This window comes from Pholcus phalangioides, unplaced genomic scaffold, assembly GCF_987345545.1.
Source record: "Pholcus phalangioides strain wild (caught in Gottingen) unplaced genomic scaffold, Ppha-v1.0 ptg000009l_1, whole genome shotgun sequence".
In the NCBI taxonomy this organism is placed as follows: Eukaryota; Metazoa; Arthropoda; class Arachnida; order Araneae; family Pholcidae; genus Pholcus; species Pholcus phalangioides.
The window spans coordinates 20,656,302-20,675,317 of NW_028301602.1; the positions used below are offsets into that span (position 1 = coordinate 20,656,302).

Sequence of the window (19,016 nt, forward strand, 5' to 3'; positions counted from 1 at the left end):
CCGAAAAATTCTGTTACAATTTCAGAAAGCAACTGTTTTACTATGGTTATGGCTTATCAAAACCACTGCATTAAGTACAGAAAAGATTTATGCTAATCTAAGGTGTTGATAATGTATAACTCTCATTTGCGAGCATAGATTGAGATGAAAAATTTTACCTACTCAAAAATGTTTACTATTACTTCATAAATTGTCCTCCGATACCATTTTTATATCATTCTGATGATTATCGTCGATTGATCGCCGTGTGTGAAATTTCCCGTTAAAGGATACAATTTGTCTTTCTGTTTCCACGTTAGACAGGTTCCGTTTAACCCATTTGCATCATTCGAAAAAGTGGAAAATTGGCCAATATCACCAAAATTGTTTCATTGTATAAAGTTAGAAATATTTCAAAATGATAAAAAGCGAAAAACAAAATGGCGTACACAAAGAATTTATAATTTTACTTAGTTCAACGAATTATTTTTCAAATTAGAAAATAATTTGAAAAATTAAATTTAATAGTTTGATACAGTATATGACAGTATTCTAGTGTTTTGTTCTTATGCATAAAAAACTGGAGCGCATATCTGCGCTTTGGTGATAATGGCCAGGAAAAATTCCGCGCATATATGCGCTTATGATGCAAATGGGTAATGCAGGTTTTTTAATGTGTATTTTGGCAGTGAAGAAATCATGGGAGCACGAAATTTTTCCGTTGAGAAGACAGGTTTTACAGCATTTCCTTTTTGCAATCATGGAGAAAGAAGTAAATTAGCAAGGTAAACGTGTAAAAGGCAGCTTAGCAGGGCCGGATTAACCCATATGAAGGCCCTAAGCACTAAAGTGATTTTGGTGCCCCCATTTTTGACTTCAACGCATGCTCCTCGTGATAATTAAATTTGTTTACAATTTTCTACTATAAGTATGAAAATTTTGATAAGCAGAGAGTTTATGTGGGGTTGAAAATAATCATTTTACCACGAACAATCTATGATGCCACTGCTGCTGAGGAGCCTCGAGTGTCAGGGAGACCTAGTGACAATTTGATCTGGTTAAAATTTTGAAGAGAGTATGCAAATTGTGTGGTAGTGTAGTTGCATACAGGGTGTCCTTTAAGAGTTAGTACGGCCATTGTCTACTCAACCATCCGTGGTAGAGATGATTTCAGTTTGAAAAAATGCTCAAAAGGCGTTCAAAAATTACCCTGTACCAGTTTTGAGAGTGAAAACACAGTGTGTAACAAAATAAAACAAATATAAATTTTTAAAACTTCTAATTATAAAGTGACTGCACTGTATCTCCTGAGACCAACAAAAAAATCCAAGTTGACAACTACAATGTTTGCTGAGATATTTGAATTCAAAATTCGAAGGAAAGATGGAAAGGACAGCATAAATGAGGGGAAGGAGAGTTGTCGATTAGTTTTTGCTGTCCTTTCATAACTTTTCTCCAGTTTTTGAGTTCAAATATCTTAGCGAATATTGCACTTAGAAACATGCAATTTTTCTGTTGGCATCAGAAGAGACAATGTAACAACTTTCTAATTGGAAGTTAAAGGACGGGAAATCAAAGAAAAATTCAGATTTTTTTATTTTGTGACACACTGTATTTTCCGAGGGTGATATCACTTTCGCTATCCATACGAAGGTTTCAACGGTTGGCTGTTGCGAGATGAAGGTAGGAAAGAAAAATTCAACTGTGTTGTTGTACGTGTGAACCCACGTTCTCGAGCTTTCTGGGTGAGCACACTAGACTACAAAGGCAAAGAATATCAATTTTTCCTTGGAACTTGTATGCGATGAACGATCGGACCTAACTCAGGCCTCTGGTGCCAGTTACACTGCCACCAGTCCATGTACGGTCCCGTTCAGCGCACACAAGCTCTAACGAAAGATTGAGATATTCGTTTGCAATGCAGTCTAAGGCGCTCACCCGGCAAGTGAGAAAACGTGGATTCGATTCAGCGCAAAGACAGTTTTCAATGTTCTTCCTTTCCTAAATTCATCTTCGCATCGGCTAACCGTTGAAAAAAAACACTATTTCCACTCTCAAAACTGGTAAAGGGTAATCTTTGAAAGTATTTTGAGTATTTTTTAAATTGAAACTATACCTCTCCGACGGACGATTGATAAGAAAAGGCAGCACTAGCACGTACAGGACACCCTGTATAGCTAGATAGGGGGCCTCAGAAAAATTTGTTTCACCTGGGGGGGGGGGGGGGATGATGCTGCTGAGATAGCTCTGGGCTTACTTTATGGAAATAGAGCACAAAATCTCTCAATCCAAAAACTGAGCATTAACGCGAGTTCTTGTTCGAAATTAACTTTGTTTCTCTGCTTTGTATGCAGGACATAACCGCACCTCTCACACACTCCACTGCATAATACATTTGAAATTAAAATTTGAAAAATTTATTTGATCGCAATTTATCATTCTCATCGTCGCCCCAACGCCCCTCGCCGCGAGAAATTCAAATCCCGACAGAAATCGCGAAGTGCGGCTTATACGGCGAAATTAAAATTTTAAAATTTATTTGATCGCAATTTATCATTCTCATCGGCGCCCCAATACCGCCCGTCGCGAGAAATTCAAATCCCGACAGAAATCGCGAAGTGCGGCTTATATGGCGAAATTGAATTTTTAAATTCGACCGTGTCGGGATTTTGACCCTGTCGGGATTTTGACCTGTCGGGATTTCGACCCTGTCGGGATTCTGACCTGTCGGGATTTCGACCCTGTCGGGATTGTGACCGTGTCGGGATTTTGACTTGTCGGGATTTCGACCCTGTCGGGATTTTGACCTGTCGGGATTTCGTCTGTCGGGATTGTGACTTGTCGGGATTTCGTCTGTCGGGATTGTGAACGGAACCCGTTACAATTACAACTTAGGGATAACTTTCCACGGTCAGACGTTGGAATGAAAAAAGAAAGAAGCATTTATAGTGTCTATCTATTTTGTTTGAACCGTTTTGTAACAGCTCATGTAGCATTGTTGTCTTCTGACGAAGAAGAAATGAACTGTTTTGGTTTGTGTGAATATGTATTATTCTCAGGTAAGATCTGCAAATACTATGTCTCAATCGCAACTCTGAAAAAAAAAGAAAGCGGTTTCTTTCACCATTAAGAAGTAAGGTTTCCTTTTTGATGAGTTCGTTTCATATTACAGTTGACGCTCGTTATAACGACCCTCTTCCTTCTACGGAAAACAGGCGTTGTGTTGGGAGGTCGTTATATCGAACGTTTTGAAAAAAAAATCATAAAATTTAGCTTCTCCGCTTTTTCCCAATTGTTGGTGTTTCCCTTCCCTTGATCGACTATGTGATGAAGGAAATCCAAACTCTTCTGCTTTCATAATTGAATCACGGTTTTTAATTGTGATGAGTGAATTACTCTTTGGGGTTTCAGCCAACGTATTCAGGACACATGCATCACCCCCCACTTAAAGGGTCGCATAAATATGGTAACCACGATCACTCATGAAGAGCGACAGGGACTTCATCCAGTCAAATGCAGTTACGGAGGGGGGGGGGGGAAGGTATCTTTCCCCTTTTTCTCCCTAACGATGTGTGTGTGGAAAATATATTCTCCCTCTCACTCCCAGCAATACTTTAGGACAAAGGTTCTTAAGCTACTCGTGGCGATCCAAACTTGGGTCGCAAAGGCGTCCGAGATGGGTCGTTAATATCCACTGACAGCCAAGGCCGGATCTTGAATTCTGCGAACTACATTGCCACAGAAAGCGCCAACTGAAAGGGGCTGATATTTTAGGGCGCCAACAAAAGGGAAGAGACGATTTTTTTATCACCAAAATATCATTCGCTTGCACTTGAAAAATTCCCACAACCGGCCCCAGGCCAGACCAGAATTTGAGATTCCAGCTGGTTCCTTGCTTCTTATGGGGCAAACCGCCAGCTTAAGGGCTGCTCGTATGACCCTATGAAGAAAAACAGACAAGGTGTGTTAGTGTTTTGTGTAATGTGTGTCAGTGAAGCGAAAGAAAGATTTTGACCAATTGGGGTATAGGAAGCACTCAAGAACATGTCTGATGTGGCGTCAAATTTGACTTATTTGGAATACCTTTAGACACTGGGTAATCCGAATAGACCTTACAACGACCACTTCTAGCACGTTGACTAGATTTCATCACAATAATCTTAATCCCATCCGCATCCACCGGTACCAGAATGAACAATAATTATTTTAATTAATTAAAGGACTAAGTTAATAGTTACTCCCAAAAAGATTTAAAAGCTTTTCTCACTCCTCGCTCAAAAAGCCACCCCCCCCCCCCACCCAGTGCTTTTTTGAGTGAGGACCGGCCCTACCATTAGCCAAGCCAATTGCTCTTGAGCTCGATCACGACCCCATTTTGGGTTGCCGGATCTTCCGAGACAGGTCTTTCAAATCCACTAACAGCGTGAGGCTCTTGAGCTTCGGGGCCAAGATCCGAGCTTGATTCACAAGGGCTTCCGAGATGGGGCGTACGAATCAACTTCAGCAGGAGTTCTTTATGTTTTCCAGCCGTGACCCAAAATCAACAAAATCATCAGTTTCCCGACCCACGAAACTGTTTATTTTTCGAAGTTAGTGGCACCAGTACGCGCAATACGTGCATTTATAACTGGACTGTAGGTGGATTTATACGACTCATCTAAGAAGCTCCTGTGAATCAAGTTTGGGTCGTGACCCATAGCTCAAGAATCCCTAGCTGAAAGATATGTACGACCTCGGAAGCTAATGTGTAACCGACCTCTGACTTACAGCCAGGGATTCTTGAGCTATGGGGTCATGACTCAAGAGCTTCCTAGATGAGTCGTATAAATCCCCTTACGGTCCCGTTATGCCCTTATTATGTCTATAATGCCCTTATTATGTCTATAATGCCCTTATTATGTCTATAATGCCCTTATTGCGTCACTGGTATTACTAATTTCAAAAACAGTCTCATCGGTGGCGAAGCTGACCTTTTTTGGCTTCAGTGGCTCGAATTCGACATTGTTATGCGTGAAATACTGGTCATTTGCGACACTGGACTCCATTGCAAGGTTTAGTCTGTACTATACCGCTCTTATTTTAGCGGTAGAGTTGCGGGGCACCCGGCATATATATTGTCTGACCACGGAAAGATGGCTTATGACCTACTATGACCTTCTTCATCACGAAAATAGAGGGTTCATTCTCCAGTAGAAGTGGGGGGGGGGGGAGAATAAAGGAAAAAAAACACCCTCAGCAGCAGCAGCTTTGAAGAATTTTATTTTTCTTCCCCCACCCCCCGCTTCTTCCTACTCAATAATGAACCCTTCCTTTTCGCGATGAAGGTTATAGAAAGTCATCTCTCCATATAGTCCATCATAGAAAGTCCATCTCATCATATAGAAAGTCACTATATTTACTATTTTCAGGCTGATTTCTGCGCTTCTTAACCCTTTAAATAGTTTTTAAAAACCCGCATTCACATCATAACTGCCACACTAGAAATATAAAGGCGCGTAAAAACCCGAGATATTTTGGGATAAAGCAAATCCAGTTTGACGAGATATCTCGGGATTGCCACTATAAGGGTTAAGGAGGCTCTGAGAGAAGCTGCAATAATTTAATTTTCAGAGTTTTGCGAAATAGAAGCGAAATTCGGATCCGTATCCAGTTATGTATATCCCCGGATGGTAAAGTAAAATCAGAACGAGTTTATACGTTTTTCCTGTATTTATTTCTCTTCATCAGGTCGGAAAATTTCAAGTTAAATTACTTGAAGGAACTTTTTGTTTACCACGTGTGCGATGGCGCCCTCAAAGATGTTGAGAGAGAGGCGCAAGAACTTCCCGGACAGTTTCTTAGACAAATTGGTGTCCGACGATCTGAAGAAGTTCAAAGAGGACTTCAGTCGGACGGAAGACAAGCGCGGCTTGAGGAGAGACACCTTCAAGGCGGCGATCGGCGAAGCCAAAGGATCCACCGGCGAGCAAATCGAGGAATCGGTCGTCGACGAATTCTTCAACAAGATCGACAAATACACCACCAGCAAAATAACTTGGACCGACCTCGTGCTTCATTCGTCTCAGATCTACAACGAACGAGTTCTCGAGAGTAAGAAATTGTGCTAAAATGCATATTGTGTATATAGTTATATCCAAGTCTGGCCAGTTCGCAAAATGCCCATCCACTCGGGCAAGCCGGGGTGAGGGGGCTGGGAGGTCCTAGTTATGTCAATGTCCTAGATCCGGCCAGTTCGCAAAATGCCCATCCACTTTATTTATACATTGGTTATAGGGTCACAATCATGTCCCGTTTTGTCCAACTATTTGCTTCCAATGTTTGCCTCCCTGTGTCGCAACGAAGCACTAGTGGTATAGGCTGACTTCACACTGGCCCATCCTGGCCAATGTTCCTTGGTAAATAGTTGCTTCCAAAACAATCTCCAATGATGCTCCTGCGTAGTGACTGTTGGCGTTCTTCGACCAATGTGTAGACAGACGGATTGGAAGACGGCTGCTTTGACTAGGGGTGGGGGCAACTTCACCAAACACCGACTTCCGCTATATCGCTATACTGCAATTTACTGCCATTTACTAGTTGGGTTGGATATGAAAGAGCCATCTGTCGCAACGATGGATGGCTCCGTCATTGCCTCAAGCTCGTTGCGGAAAATATCTTATTTATATACTTCCCCCGGTTCGAACCTGGGACCTGACAGCAATCTTCACGGTGGTGGACGAGGATCTTACCACTATACCACTCGGATGAGCTGAGAGGGGGGGAGGGGGTTACTGGCCATTCACTTCGACCACTATTCCAATACCTTCCAGGCTTCAACATTTGACGATCATTGCCAATGCTGAAGCGGCCACCACAACACTTACCCACGACCAACCTCGCAATGTATTGGGCCAGGCTGGGCACAAGTGTGGCTTCGGCTTTGGTCATGGTCCAAAGTATACGAAAAGCAAGACTGCTTTTGACTTAATCTGGTTCATTTCAGGAAATGACCAGAGTTCTGACATTGGCCACGGCGTATACACTACATAAAAAAGTCTTTTGCAACATCGCCAATGTTGCAAATCTTTGATCAATGATGAACACATTAAACGCTACGGTCTATGTATACGTAGCTGAGAATCGTGCCGCTGCCCCTCCCCACACACACACACATATGGAAAGAGTCTTTCACTCTGAGTTATTCAACTTAGGTTTATTGAGGAGGTGAAGGGGAATTCTGTAGGTGATTTGGAAAAGGTTTGCACATCAAGCCCCATATGAACATTTACCCGGGCACCCATGATACTATTGAGATGGCCCTGGCTGACAGGGCCAGAAGACTTTAGCCAGATAATCCCGGAATTGATCTTATTTTGTTTCGCTTATGTTTTTACCCCACGAATTCCCCAGGAAGCGGTTAGCGAAACAACGTGGCTTTTTTGGCCCATTCATCGCACAGGGATCATCTTTGGGGCCCCATGCAATAATACAGTAAAAACCTCTCTTTTGCTGCCACCGGTGGGACAAAAAGCTTTGTCCGTAAGAGAGGGGTGACTGTTAATCAGGGGTTTGAAATGCATATATCTATTATATATTTACAAGGGAGAAAATTATTATTTGGCCGTAAAAGAGGGGTGACCTCATGTAAGGGGGTGTCCGTTAAGAGGGGGTTTTACTGTATATATATGCTACGGTAAGGTTATTATACATAATAACCGGTTATCATGTATAATCACAGAGCATTTTGGTAAGTTTGATAAAATTTCACTAAGTTAATCACGTTTACCGACGGTTAGGCATAATACCCAAGCGTCGCATCGTTGGTAAGCATGACAAATCGCATTATACGATATACTGCACGTGATAATTCACACATGCACTGTACCTGTGTCATTATATCGGGATACGATCGCTAAATTCGTTATCGTCATATCGAGGTCTGACTATATTCATCACACATACTGGACTCATTTGGAATTTTTTATCAAATTTGCCAATTACGCTACGGTATTATGCATAATTACAGATAAAGGCAATAAATTTCAAGTATTTATCAAATTTACCAACGACACTTGGTTGTTATACATAATCGCCGGTAAAAGTGATGAATTTATCAGACTTACCAAGACGATTGGTAAGTATGCATAAAAACCGGTTTATCATGCATACTTACCAACAACCGGTTATTATGTATACTTACCCTTAACCTGTTGTAATGCATACCTACCAACAACCGGTTATTATGCATACTTACCCTTAACCAGTTAATATGCATACCTACCAAGAACCGGTTATAATGCATACTTACCAATAACCGGTTATTATGCATCCTTACCCTTAACCTGTTGTAATGCATACTTACCCTTAACCTGTTTTAATGCATACCTACCAACAACCGGTTTTTATGCGTACTTACCAATGATCTCATTTACCGTAAACATGTAAGTGGTATAAGTTCCGTGTTTTTTCATCGCATGATTCTTCCATGGTTCGTAATTGGAATTTTCACAAATACAGTGAGTGTGTGGGAAATGTTCCCAACGTGTTTCCCATGTTTTTTGAAATGTTCCCAAAGGTATCAGACTCGATTTCCAGCCATTCTCAGACAAAGTCGAAGTTCACCAGTGCCTCGAGTTTTTCGACACGACAATCGCGATGCAGGTCTTCCCGAACCCCGACGGGACCACCGATTACGTCGACGGTGATTTGGTGAACGTCAGCAGGAACGGCCGCGTTTTCTTCCTGAGCCCGGATCTGGAAATCGTCGCTAGGAAACGAATCGACGAAAACGAGCGCAGCAGCATCAGAGGTTTGTTTCCTCGACACCATCAACATTAACTCCCCCCCCCCTTTAACGTACAGGGACGAGATAACTTGGCCTTGAGTAGAGGGAAGAAATGCACTCTGTAAACCAAAGCTGGTTTTTTTTTCTTTTCCTCAGCATTTTTTCCCCCTAGCTACGGATTGAATAAAAAAAATATGTGTATGCAGGTATATGTGTTAGGGGCCATTCAAGTATTACGCCAGCATCGGGGGGGGGGGGGTTTCGGATTTGCTGACTTTTGATGACAAGGGGGGGATTTGAAGGTTGCTTACGTCATCAACCACCCCTTTTTGAAGATATGAAATATTCTAAGCTGCTGACGAAATTTTGCCGACAGGAGGGGAGAGGGGGGGTCAGTGTTTTGCTGACAAGGGAGGAAAGGGAGGGGGTCAAAAATGTCTGAAAATCTGCTTAGGTAATACTTGAAGGGCCCCTTACAGCCAAAGCCCGAAATCAGCCAGTGACTGGCTAGTTAACAGACCAATGTCCGAAATTCGGGCTTTGGCCAGCCAGTTCGTGAAGTGGCTGCAGATCCCCGGCCAAAGAAAATTCATAATTCAAGGTCATTGCCAAGTTGGACTTTTTTTGTGATAATTATGACGATTTATTATTATGAATAACTATGGCAATCCTAACGATCAAAGGGTAATCGAAATACCAATACAGTCGAATCCCGTTTTAACGAGTACCGTTATAGCGAAAATCTCGTTTTAACGAACACTTTTCTAATCCTCCAAAAAAGTTTACATAGGAACAATGCTGGCTAACCTAGAATTCCTTTAATACGAAATTTCATTTTAACGAAGTGATTCCTCCGGTCTCTAGGCGTTCGTTATAATGAGATCCGACTGTATAATTCTTATGATACGATTTCTTCCGTTACATATAATCACATACATAGGGAAAAAGGTTGCTGGAAGAGCGAGAGAGATAGAATGAAAAACCTGCTCCTCGGGAAGGAGGTTCCCTTCATTTCCTGCGTGTTGACAATAATTCCCATTTTTGGGATTTATCTCTGGTAGATCAACTGCAAATCTTTCGAATTTGTTGCCTAAAGCCTGCACGTAATGGGGGGGGGGGAGGGGGGTTAAACAAATAGACATTTTCTCGACAAGACAATAAACCTGTGGGAGTTACTATGTAATGATGACCGTGTATTTCTTCGAGATAAATACGGTGCATTGAGATCGCCAATACGAGATATCGCCAACTGTCACGAAAAAATGGCCAATAGCGCGTGTGTATGTACATTGCCAATTCGTGGGTAAAAATTAGGCAAATACCACTAAACTCTACATGCAACTTGCAAAAATTTCTCTGCGGAACGTCTAGCGAATTTGTGCCGTATGTGATATGGGGCACATGGATCCAAGCTCTGCACCCTCCAATATTTGCCCCAATCTTGACTATTTCCCATTGAAAAATTGGACCTGAGCCCTCCTAATCTCCTAATACTTTCAATAACTTTACACCTATGATTGCAACTTACTTTACTTAGCATAAGCGATTGCATTACTTTCAATAACTTTGCTCTATGGTGCATACGCGCATGACGGAGTGTGCCATGCATGGATTATGTACTTAACGTGAAGTGTTTGTTTTTGAGGAATGCCTATTATGTGTTCAAGAAGTGCTGCCATCTGTTTTTCTGTTTTCCAAATTCGGTGGAGGAAATATAGAGCAGCTGTCCTTTATGACGTAAAATATGTGTCTCATGATCATAACAGAATGGAAAACCTTGCTCAATATGCCTATTCCTTGTGTTTCCTTGAGCTTAAATCTAACAATAACAGAGAAAAATTTGTTTTCATTGAAAGGACGATCGTCTTTGGCCTGCACTGCCGTGACCTGCCTGCCCGACGTGAAAATGATAGCCATCGCGACGTCATCCTGGGACATACGCTTCTACAACAGCAGCCACTCGGACTTCGAGTGTAATTTTTCGATCGTCGATTGCCCGAAATGCATCACGAGCCTCAGCTACGACGTCGGTTGCGAAGAGACTCGCAACCGGTCCATCTTGCTCGCGGGAGACGATGGCGGCAGCGTCTACGCCGTTCTGTTCGAGGCGTTTTTCTTCATGAAATTGTGCACGTCGATGGTGGTCAGGCAGAGACTATCCAAGATGTTGTTCGCTCACCTCTCGAAGGGTCTCATCGGTGGTGTTGAGCTACGAGTTTTCAATGGGTTCCACTCGGAGATGGTCAGAAAGGTACGTATCATAGTTATTATTACCTTACACGGAATTTAGCGTTCCTTAAATGAAGTTTAGCTGAGTATTACCATTTCTTAGAGTTTAGCTTAGGGGCCATTGAAGTATTACGTAAGCAGATTTTCAGCCATTTTTGACCCCCTCCGCCCTTGTCAGCAAAACACTGGCCCCCCTCTCCCCCTGTCAGCAAAATTTCGTCAGCAGCTTAGAATATTTCATACCTTCAAAAAAAGGGGGGGGTGATGACGTAAGCAACCTTTAACCCCCCCCCCCCGTCATCAAAAGTCAGCAAATCCGAAACCCCCCCCCTCGATGCTGACGTAATACTTGAATGACCCCCTTAATACCTTTTAGTATTACCTTCCACGGAGTAAAGCATACCTTAAATGGAGTTTAGCTGAGTTTACCTTAAGTTTTTTTAGCTTAGTTCAGTACAGTCGAATCCCGTTTCAACGAATACCGTTATAGCGAAAATCTCGTTTTAACGAACCCTTTTCTAATCCCCCAGATAAGTTTACATAGAAATAATGCTGAAACCTGGGATTCCTTTATAACAAAATTTCGCTATAACGAAGTGATTTCTCCGTCTCTTGGAGTTCGTTAAAACGGGATTCGACTGTATTACCTTCCGCGGAGTAGCGTTTACCTTTCATGAAGTTTGGCTCAGTATTACCTTCAAAAAATGGAGTTTAACTTAGTATTATCTTCAAAAATGAAGTACACACACACACACACACACACACATACATACAATAGCCCAATACTAGCTTCCATGGAGTTCAGCTTAGTATTACCTTTCGTGGAATTGAGACTAGTATTTCTTATCTTCAATGGAGTTTAGCAAAGAATTGCCTTCCTCACACACTGAGTCCAGCTTGGTATTGTTACCTTTCATGGAACTGTAATTAGTGCCACCTTCAAAATGTAGTTTAGCTTAGTACAGTCGAATCCCGTATCAACGAATACCGTTATAGAGAAAATCTCGTTTTAACGAACACTTTTCTAATACCCCAAATGAGTTTATGTAGGAACAATGCTAGCTAACCTAGAATTCCTTTGTAACGAAATGATTCCTCCGGTCTCTAGGCGTTCGTTATAACGGGATTCGACGCCTTCAGGGGTCGCAACTAAGGAAAAGCATGCAGGTCTGGTGCCCCGGGAACTGGACTGGAAGAGGATGTCTGTCGAATGCACCCTTTAACTGCTCCTTCTTCAAACGGGAGTGCCAAAATGCGTGCTAGCCCCGGCTGACAAAGTACCTAATTTAGTCAGTCCGATCACCTTCAATGGAGTTTAGATTAGCATAACCTTCAACACACGAGTTTAGTTTAGTATTACCTTTGGGGTCATTCTCTCTCAAGTACGTCAACATCGAGGGGTGGGGGGTTTCGGATTTGCTGACTTATGATGACAAATGGGGAGGGGGAGGGGGTTTGAAGGTTGCTTACTTCATCAACCACCCTTTTTGAAGATATGAAATATTCTAAGCCGCTGACGAAATTTTGCTGACAAGGGGGGAATGGGGTCAAAAATGGCCAAAAATCTGCTGACGTAATACTTGAATGGCCCCTTCCGGGGAGTTAAGCTTATCTTAAATGGAGTTTAGCTTTGTATCACTTTTCTGCGGGGGCTTAGTATCATCAATTCTACTAATATTAGCTTTAGGAACTTTTCGATCATCACCCAAAGACATTTAAAAAGGTTTTACGGCGATGCAACTGTCGCACTCACACGATTTGCTTTCTCAATCCTTTATAGATAAAGTATTACCCTTCACGCAACTGCTTCATATCCTGCTCGCCCTGCACCGGAGAAGCACTAGTTGTTTACGACTTCGAAAAGAGAATCCGGTCCAGTTTCAGATCCCGTCGGGGAATACTGGACTTCGATTACTACGAGGAGGAGGACCTCATAGTGTGTGGCTGCAAGGACAACACCGTCAAGTTGTGGTTCCGTTGCCTGCCGCGCGAACCGGTCAGGACTTTACACGGCCATACCAGCGCCGTGATGTTCGTCGCTCACGACGAGAAGAACTCCGTCATCGTGAGCTTGTGCAAATCCAAACTGGTCAATGTCTGGCACTCCGCCCTGTACGTGTGCTTGCAGACCTTCGAATGTAACATGCCGGAACTGGGCCGGGGAGAACTCACCAGCGCGTTCTACAACCCCGTATTGAGGAAGCTCGTGGTGCACACGTTCCAGTTCGTAGTCTTCCAGGTACCTTGCACAAAAGGCGAATCGGCCGTCCTCACCGCGCACAAGAACGCCGTCTGTGCAGCCCTGCACGCTAGGTTGTTCAACGCCATCGTGACCGGCGATGACGGTTCCGTGGTCGCCGTGTGGGATCTGGACACGGGTCGGAAGTCGTTTCAGTTCAGTCCGGCGCACACTTCTTTCAGGGACCTGTTTGAAGTCCCCGTGGCTATCACGGCCATGTGTCTGGACCGTTCCGAAAGACGCCTGGTCACCGGTAGTTGTGACGGGGGAGTCAGGATATGGAATTATCACAACGGGATCTGTCTGAGGACGTTCTCTATCAAGAAAGATGTCGAGGTATGCGGGATGGCCTTGTCGCGCGATTTCTTCTACGTCATCGGCGGTGACAAGACTATCACCGCGCTCTACGACGACGGGATCGAGACCGTGGAAAAGCCGTGGAAGGCGTACCACGAGACTGATGTCATGGACGCCGATGTTTATTTCAGGACGAACTTGTTGGCATCGGCTAGTATCGATGGCGAGATTATCCTGTGGATTCATGAACTGGGTGTTCCAAAATGTAAAATGATCGACGATGGTAAGTGGTGGTTTCAGGAGGTTTACGGAAACTCGCAGCTCCGATATTTATGCCCAGCACGTTTACGGCTGGACATTTCGCCCCGGACGAAACCAAGTGATTAGGCGAGTGGCCATGTGGGTGAACGCATGATTGAATGAGGGATCAAGTGAGTTAGGTGACTGACTGTGTGAGTGACCGAGTAAGTATGTGATTGAGTGGCCAAGTGAGGGGGACGAGTTACTGACCTGAGTAAGAGAATGAGCACATAAATGAAAGACTCGCTCCCTCACCCCCACATTAGGTAACTCAATTACCTACTTCATCACTCATATGGTCACTCATACAGTCAATTACCCACTCACTAGGTCATTCATACGATCACTCGTCCACTCAATGTGCTGCTCATACGGTTACTCCTCCACTCAATGTGCTGCTCATACGGTTACTCCTCCACTCAATGTTTCATTCATTCGGCCACTCATCCACTCAATGTTTCATTCATTCTGCCACTCATCCACTCAATGTGTCACTAATATGGTCACTCCTCCACTCACTTGGGTCAGTCATGCGATCATTCACCCACTCGCTTGGCCTTGCTCGGGACGAAATGTGAAGGGAAAATATTCGGGTTGAAATGTTGAGAGCTGAATGTCTGGGAACTAAATGCCACGGGTGAAATGTCCGGTGACGAAATGTTTAGAGAAAATTTTCAGGACAAATGTCAAGAGTGAAATGTGTGAGGAAAATGTCCGGGTCAAATGTCAGGACGAAACGTTCGGAGATCATGTGAGTGGTGAAATGTCCGAGGTGATATATCCGGTACAAATGTCGGACGAAATTTCCGGGACGAATGTCAGGAGGTGAAATATCCGGGACAAATGGGTGGGGAAAATATTCGGGGTGAAATTTCCGTTGACGAAATGTTTAGAAAACATGTCCAAGAGTGAAATGTCCAGGACAAATGCCAGGGGTGAAATGTGTGAAGAAAATGTCCGGGTCAAATGTCGTGATGAAACGTTCGGAAATAATGTGAAGAGTGAAATGTCCGGGGTGATATATCCGTTAAAAATGTAGGGCGAAATTTCCGGGACTAATGTCAGGAGGTGAAATATCCGGGACTAATGTCAGGGGGTGAAATATCCAGGACTAATGTCAGGAGGTGAAATATCCGGGACAAATGTCGGCGCGAAATGTTGGAGGTGATGAAAATGAGGCAAGAATCTTAGCGAATTCTGAACTTGTGTTTGACATTTTTTTCACTTTATTATTAGGGCAATACTCACGAGGATTTTGAATCTCTTACCTCCTACTGCAGGTTCTAGATTCAAGGCGTTCGCTTTTTACCGGAAACAAGATCCCGGAACAACTCACCATGACCACCACCACCATCACACCAGTGCTGGAACGCATTTCAGTCCAAAGGCACTTGCCAGAGATCACAGAAACGTATCAGCTGCATCGAAGGAAAATATGGCAAAATCTCATAAGCCCGGACATAAACCGGGCGTTGCCAAAGATCACCAAAATGAATCAGCTGCATCGAAGGAAAATATGGTTAAATCTCATAAGCCCGGGCAACTGGAACCTGACGAAAGTAACGAGTCCCGGAGCATAAGCAAGATTCTGTTCCTCCAGACTCGGCCCGTGGAAAAAGACGTCGCGACGCTGGTGTCGAGCGGATCGAACGGAATGATCCGATTCTGGTCCGTATTTCCGGGAAGTGGTCTCCTAGCAAGATTCTGCGGCAACGGGGCGACTCGGAGCAGCTTCATCAGCATGACCACGGACGAGGACAACAAGTATCTGATCCTGGGTAAGGATTAAAGAATAGTTAGACTTTGTAAGGAGAAATTTTCAGCTTTTTTCCATGAGCCGCCTATGATGATTGATGAGAGCAAATGAAGAATTTCTCACGAATCGCTCGCTGGAACACCCCAAGAGTTTTTAATGCCTATTCATGTCCGACTTCATGCTCAAGAGGTAGCCCTCCCCCCCTCTTCCCCAAAGAGAGAAGAGTTGCATCCTAGAATTATCATTAAATGCTGATTTGAGTTTCAGCTCTTCCCCTGGTCATGACCAAAGACGTTTCTGGTAACTTGAAAGGGGGTTGAAGACCCGCTGTCTGTACTAGAGCTGCTTTTCTCCGCAGAGAGCAGGCAGACCATCAACACGATACTTGCCAAGCATGAAATATTTAGGCATCTGCCACTTCCACTTAGAAACATGTAAGACAGATTTACGCACCAGTATATCACGAAAGCTCGTGTGAGCAGTGGTAAGATGCCCGTCTATACTAGAGATAGGCAAGATAAGAAGTCATTTTCCTACCGAACCTGACGTGACCCACTGATAGATGGCGCCTTCGTTTCCAACCCAATTCGATCGGTAGTAAATTGCTGTACGGCGACAAGGCCAGAGTAGGCGTGAGGTAAAGTAGTAGTATATCACTAAAACAAGCCTAATTCTGACAACATAAATAACGTTAGGGCCACGCATGCACAAGCACACACATGACATGTTCCGATATACAATTCAATTCGTTGGAAATTCTCCCAGAGAAATGTTTACAAAGTGCATGTGCGGTTAACGTAGTAGTAGTATACGCTAAAGGGCAGTGCTTCTTAACCTCTTTTGCCTGTAGCACCCCCCCCCCCCCTGCGCTATATTTTTTCTTGTGGCCTCCCCTTCCCATTTGTTTTGGCCGGGGCCTCCCCACAACCAGGAATAATATCCTTTCTACTCATCAAATATAATTTCTGCAGTCTCGATTCCCCACAACTTGTAGATTCTCACTGTATTCGCAGGCGACACGACAGGGTACGTTCGGATTTTTCACATAGAAAATTACTGCCGCGGCATGGAAGGAGAACCCCGGCAACCTCTGGATGAGCACTTCGAATTTTTCCCGTTCCTGCGTTTTCAGAAGCGTCTGTTGGAAATGGGGCTGGAGAAACCGCTAACGCATAAGGTATGTGTGCGTCATCCGTTAGATCAGGGGTTCTTAACCTTTCTCACCCGCGACCCAAAATTAACAAAAAGATCAGCTTCGCGACCTGGGACTGTTTGTTTTTAGAAATTAGTGAAAATTTATAACAGGAATGTAAGTTGATTTGTGTACGATCCATCTCAAAAGCCTCCCGCCCCCCCCCCCCTCCGCGAATCAAATTTGGGTCGCGATCCATAGTTCAGGAACCCCCGGCTGTAAGTGCAATTTCACGACCCATCTCGAAAACCCTGTGAATCAAATTTGTGTGGTGACCCTCAAGAATCCCTGGCTGTAAATATATTCATACGACTCTTCTCGGAAGATTCCACGAATCAAGTCTGGATGGTAGCACAAGAGCCCCTGACTGCAAATGAATTCGTACGACCAATCTCGAAAGACCCCACGAATCAAGTTTGGGTCATGACCCACATCTAAAGAATCCGTGGCTGTAAATAGATGCATACGACCCTTCTCACAGAAGACCCCACGTATGAAGTTTGGGTCGCGACCCATAGCTCAGGAACCTCCGGCATTGGGGAAGCGCATCTTCACGACCCATCTCAAAAGCCCTGCGAATCAAATTTGTGTAGTGACCCATAGCTCAAGAATCCCTGGCTATAAATATATTCATACGACTCTTCCCGGAAGATTCCACGAATCAAGTGTGGGTGGTAGCACGAGAACCCTCGGCTGTAAGTGTATTTGTTCGACCTATCCCGGAAATCTTTGAGAATCAAACTCGTGTTGTGACCAATAGCTCGAGAACCCCTGGCTGTAAATGAATTCGTACGACCTATCTCGAAAGACCCCGCGAATCAGGTTTGGGTCGTGACCCATAGCTAAAGAATCCCTGGCTGTAAATAGATTCCCCTAGGATGAACTGACAGGGCCTCATAGGGGGGGGGGGGAGATCCTTACAATTCTTTTTGCTTTTTCACGCTATGAATTCAGGAAAGAGGGGCCCTGTGGAAAGTCTGGTCTGATATCGCGCTGAAGATCCCGGCCTAGAAGCCTTGTGACTGACCATAAGGATGCGACTGACCATATTTCATTGAGAATAAAATAAGGAACATGGAACCAACCATCGCCAATTTTCGAGAACAGTCGCCAATTATCGCCCTGTTGTAGCTTAACCATTATCTGTCATTGCTACATTGTGGTTTGATTTTAGTCATGTCTGTCATTAACTGCAGTCGGACAAAAATCGAGCCATAAAAATTCGCCAATTGGCACCAAAAACGGGACAGGCGCATCCACAACGGGACGTATGATCAATCTACACGTCAATCCACTTGCCGGATCAGAACGCAACCGAAGGCCCTTTGATCGACGTCTATCCAGCGCTGGCCCGAAAGCACAAAGACCAAAAATAAATACGGAAAGAGCCCAGAGAGGACCCACCTGAAGGGGACTCCTCAAAGGCGGAACCAAAAACACTTTGGTCGGTGCGTAACAAACGCTGGCTGACAAGAGTATAGAAGGCAGTGAGGGCTCAAGCGAGGGGAGCTCATCCACTCCGAAGACCCATATTAGCTACACTTGAATAACTTTACTCTGGGAGGACGCGCCGTATAGGTTGCGAGGCAGCGCCCTGAAAAACGCGCCAATTAGGCAACTGCTGGCGAGGCGGCTGAACTTTCAAGGCTGGGCCATGACTGGCCAAATGTCACGAGGCAACCGTGTGTGTACTATTTGTTTATTTTTATAATTTGTATATTTTACTGCCAAAGCCCGAAGTGCAGCGATTCACGAATCGGCCGAGAGTTTCGGCCAAAGTCCAACCGAACAACTACAAAGCCATAAATCCGCTTCTGTAGGTAATCTGGCGCAATAGTCATCGTCAACACGAACGCTGGCCGGTACTATTCACCACACACTAGAGGCGGGGGCAGGGGCGGGAGGTCACTGCGTGGGCGACTAAATTTAGGGGCGGCAGATTTACAGGGCTGCCCTGACCACAGCTATTCATTGTTTTTCTCAGGACTCCCGGAAACCCTAGGGAAGTCTCAGGCAAACCTTGAGAAAGTTTCGGGTAACTCTCGGGCAATCCCAGGGAAGTCTTGAGCAACCCTAGTGAAGTATCGGGCAACCCTAATGATCCGCTGAATTTCGGTTGAGAAACACTGTTCATGTCATTTTTATTGGAAAATCAACGTTTCAGTAACTTGTAGGACACTTCGGACCCGGATGTCATGATCACGGACCCCCCGCCGCTGTTGAACTGCTTCAGGGCCCACACCGATTCAATAAAGTGCAT

At 44.3% G+C, this 19,016-nt stretch overlaps 1 protein-coding gene across 1 annotated transcript; it reads left to right on the forward strand.

Moving 5' to 3' along the window:
- Window positions 1–5,762: 5,762 nt before the first annotated feature.
- On the forward strand, window positions 5,763–18,306 carry LOC149082216 (WD repeat-containing protein on Y chromosome-like). Its single transcript, XM_089236754.1, is given in 6 exon segments — window positions 5,763–6,069; window positions 8,534–8,767; window positions 10,510–10,994; window positions 12,753–13,791; window positions 15,089–15,586; window positions 18,143–18,306. Coding segments are annotated over 6 exon segments (2,727 nt in total).
- Window positions 18,307–19,016: the final 710 nt, after the last annotated feature.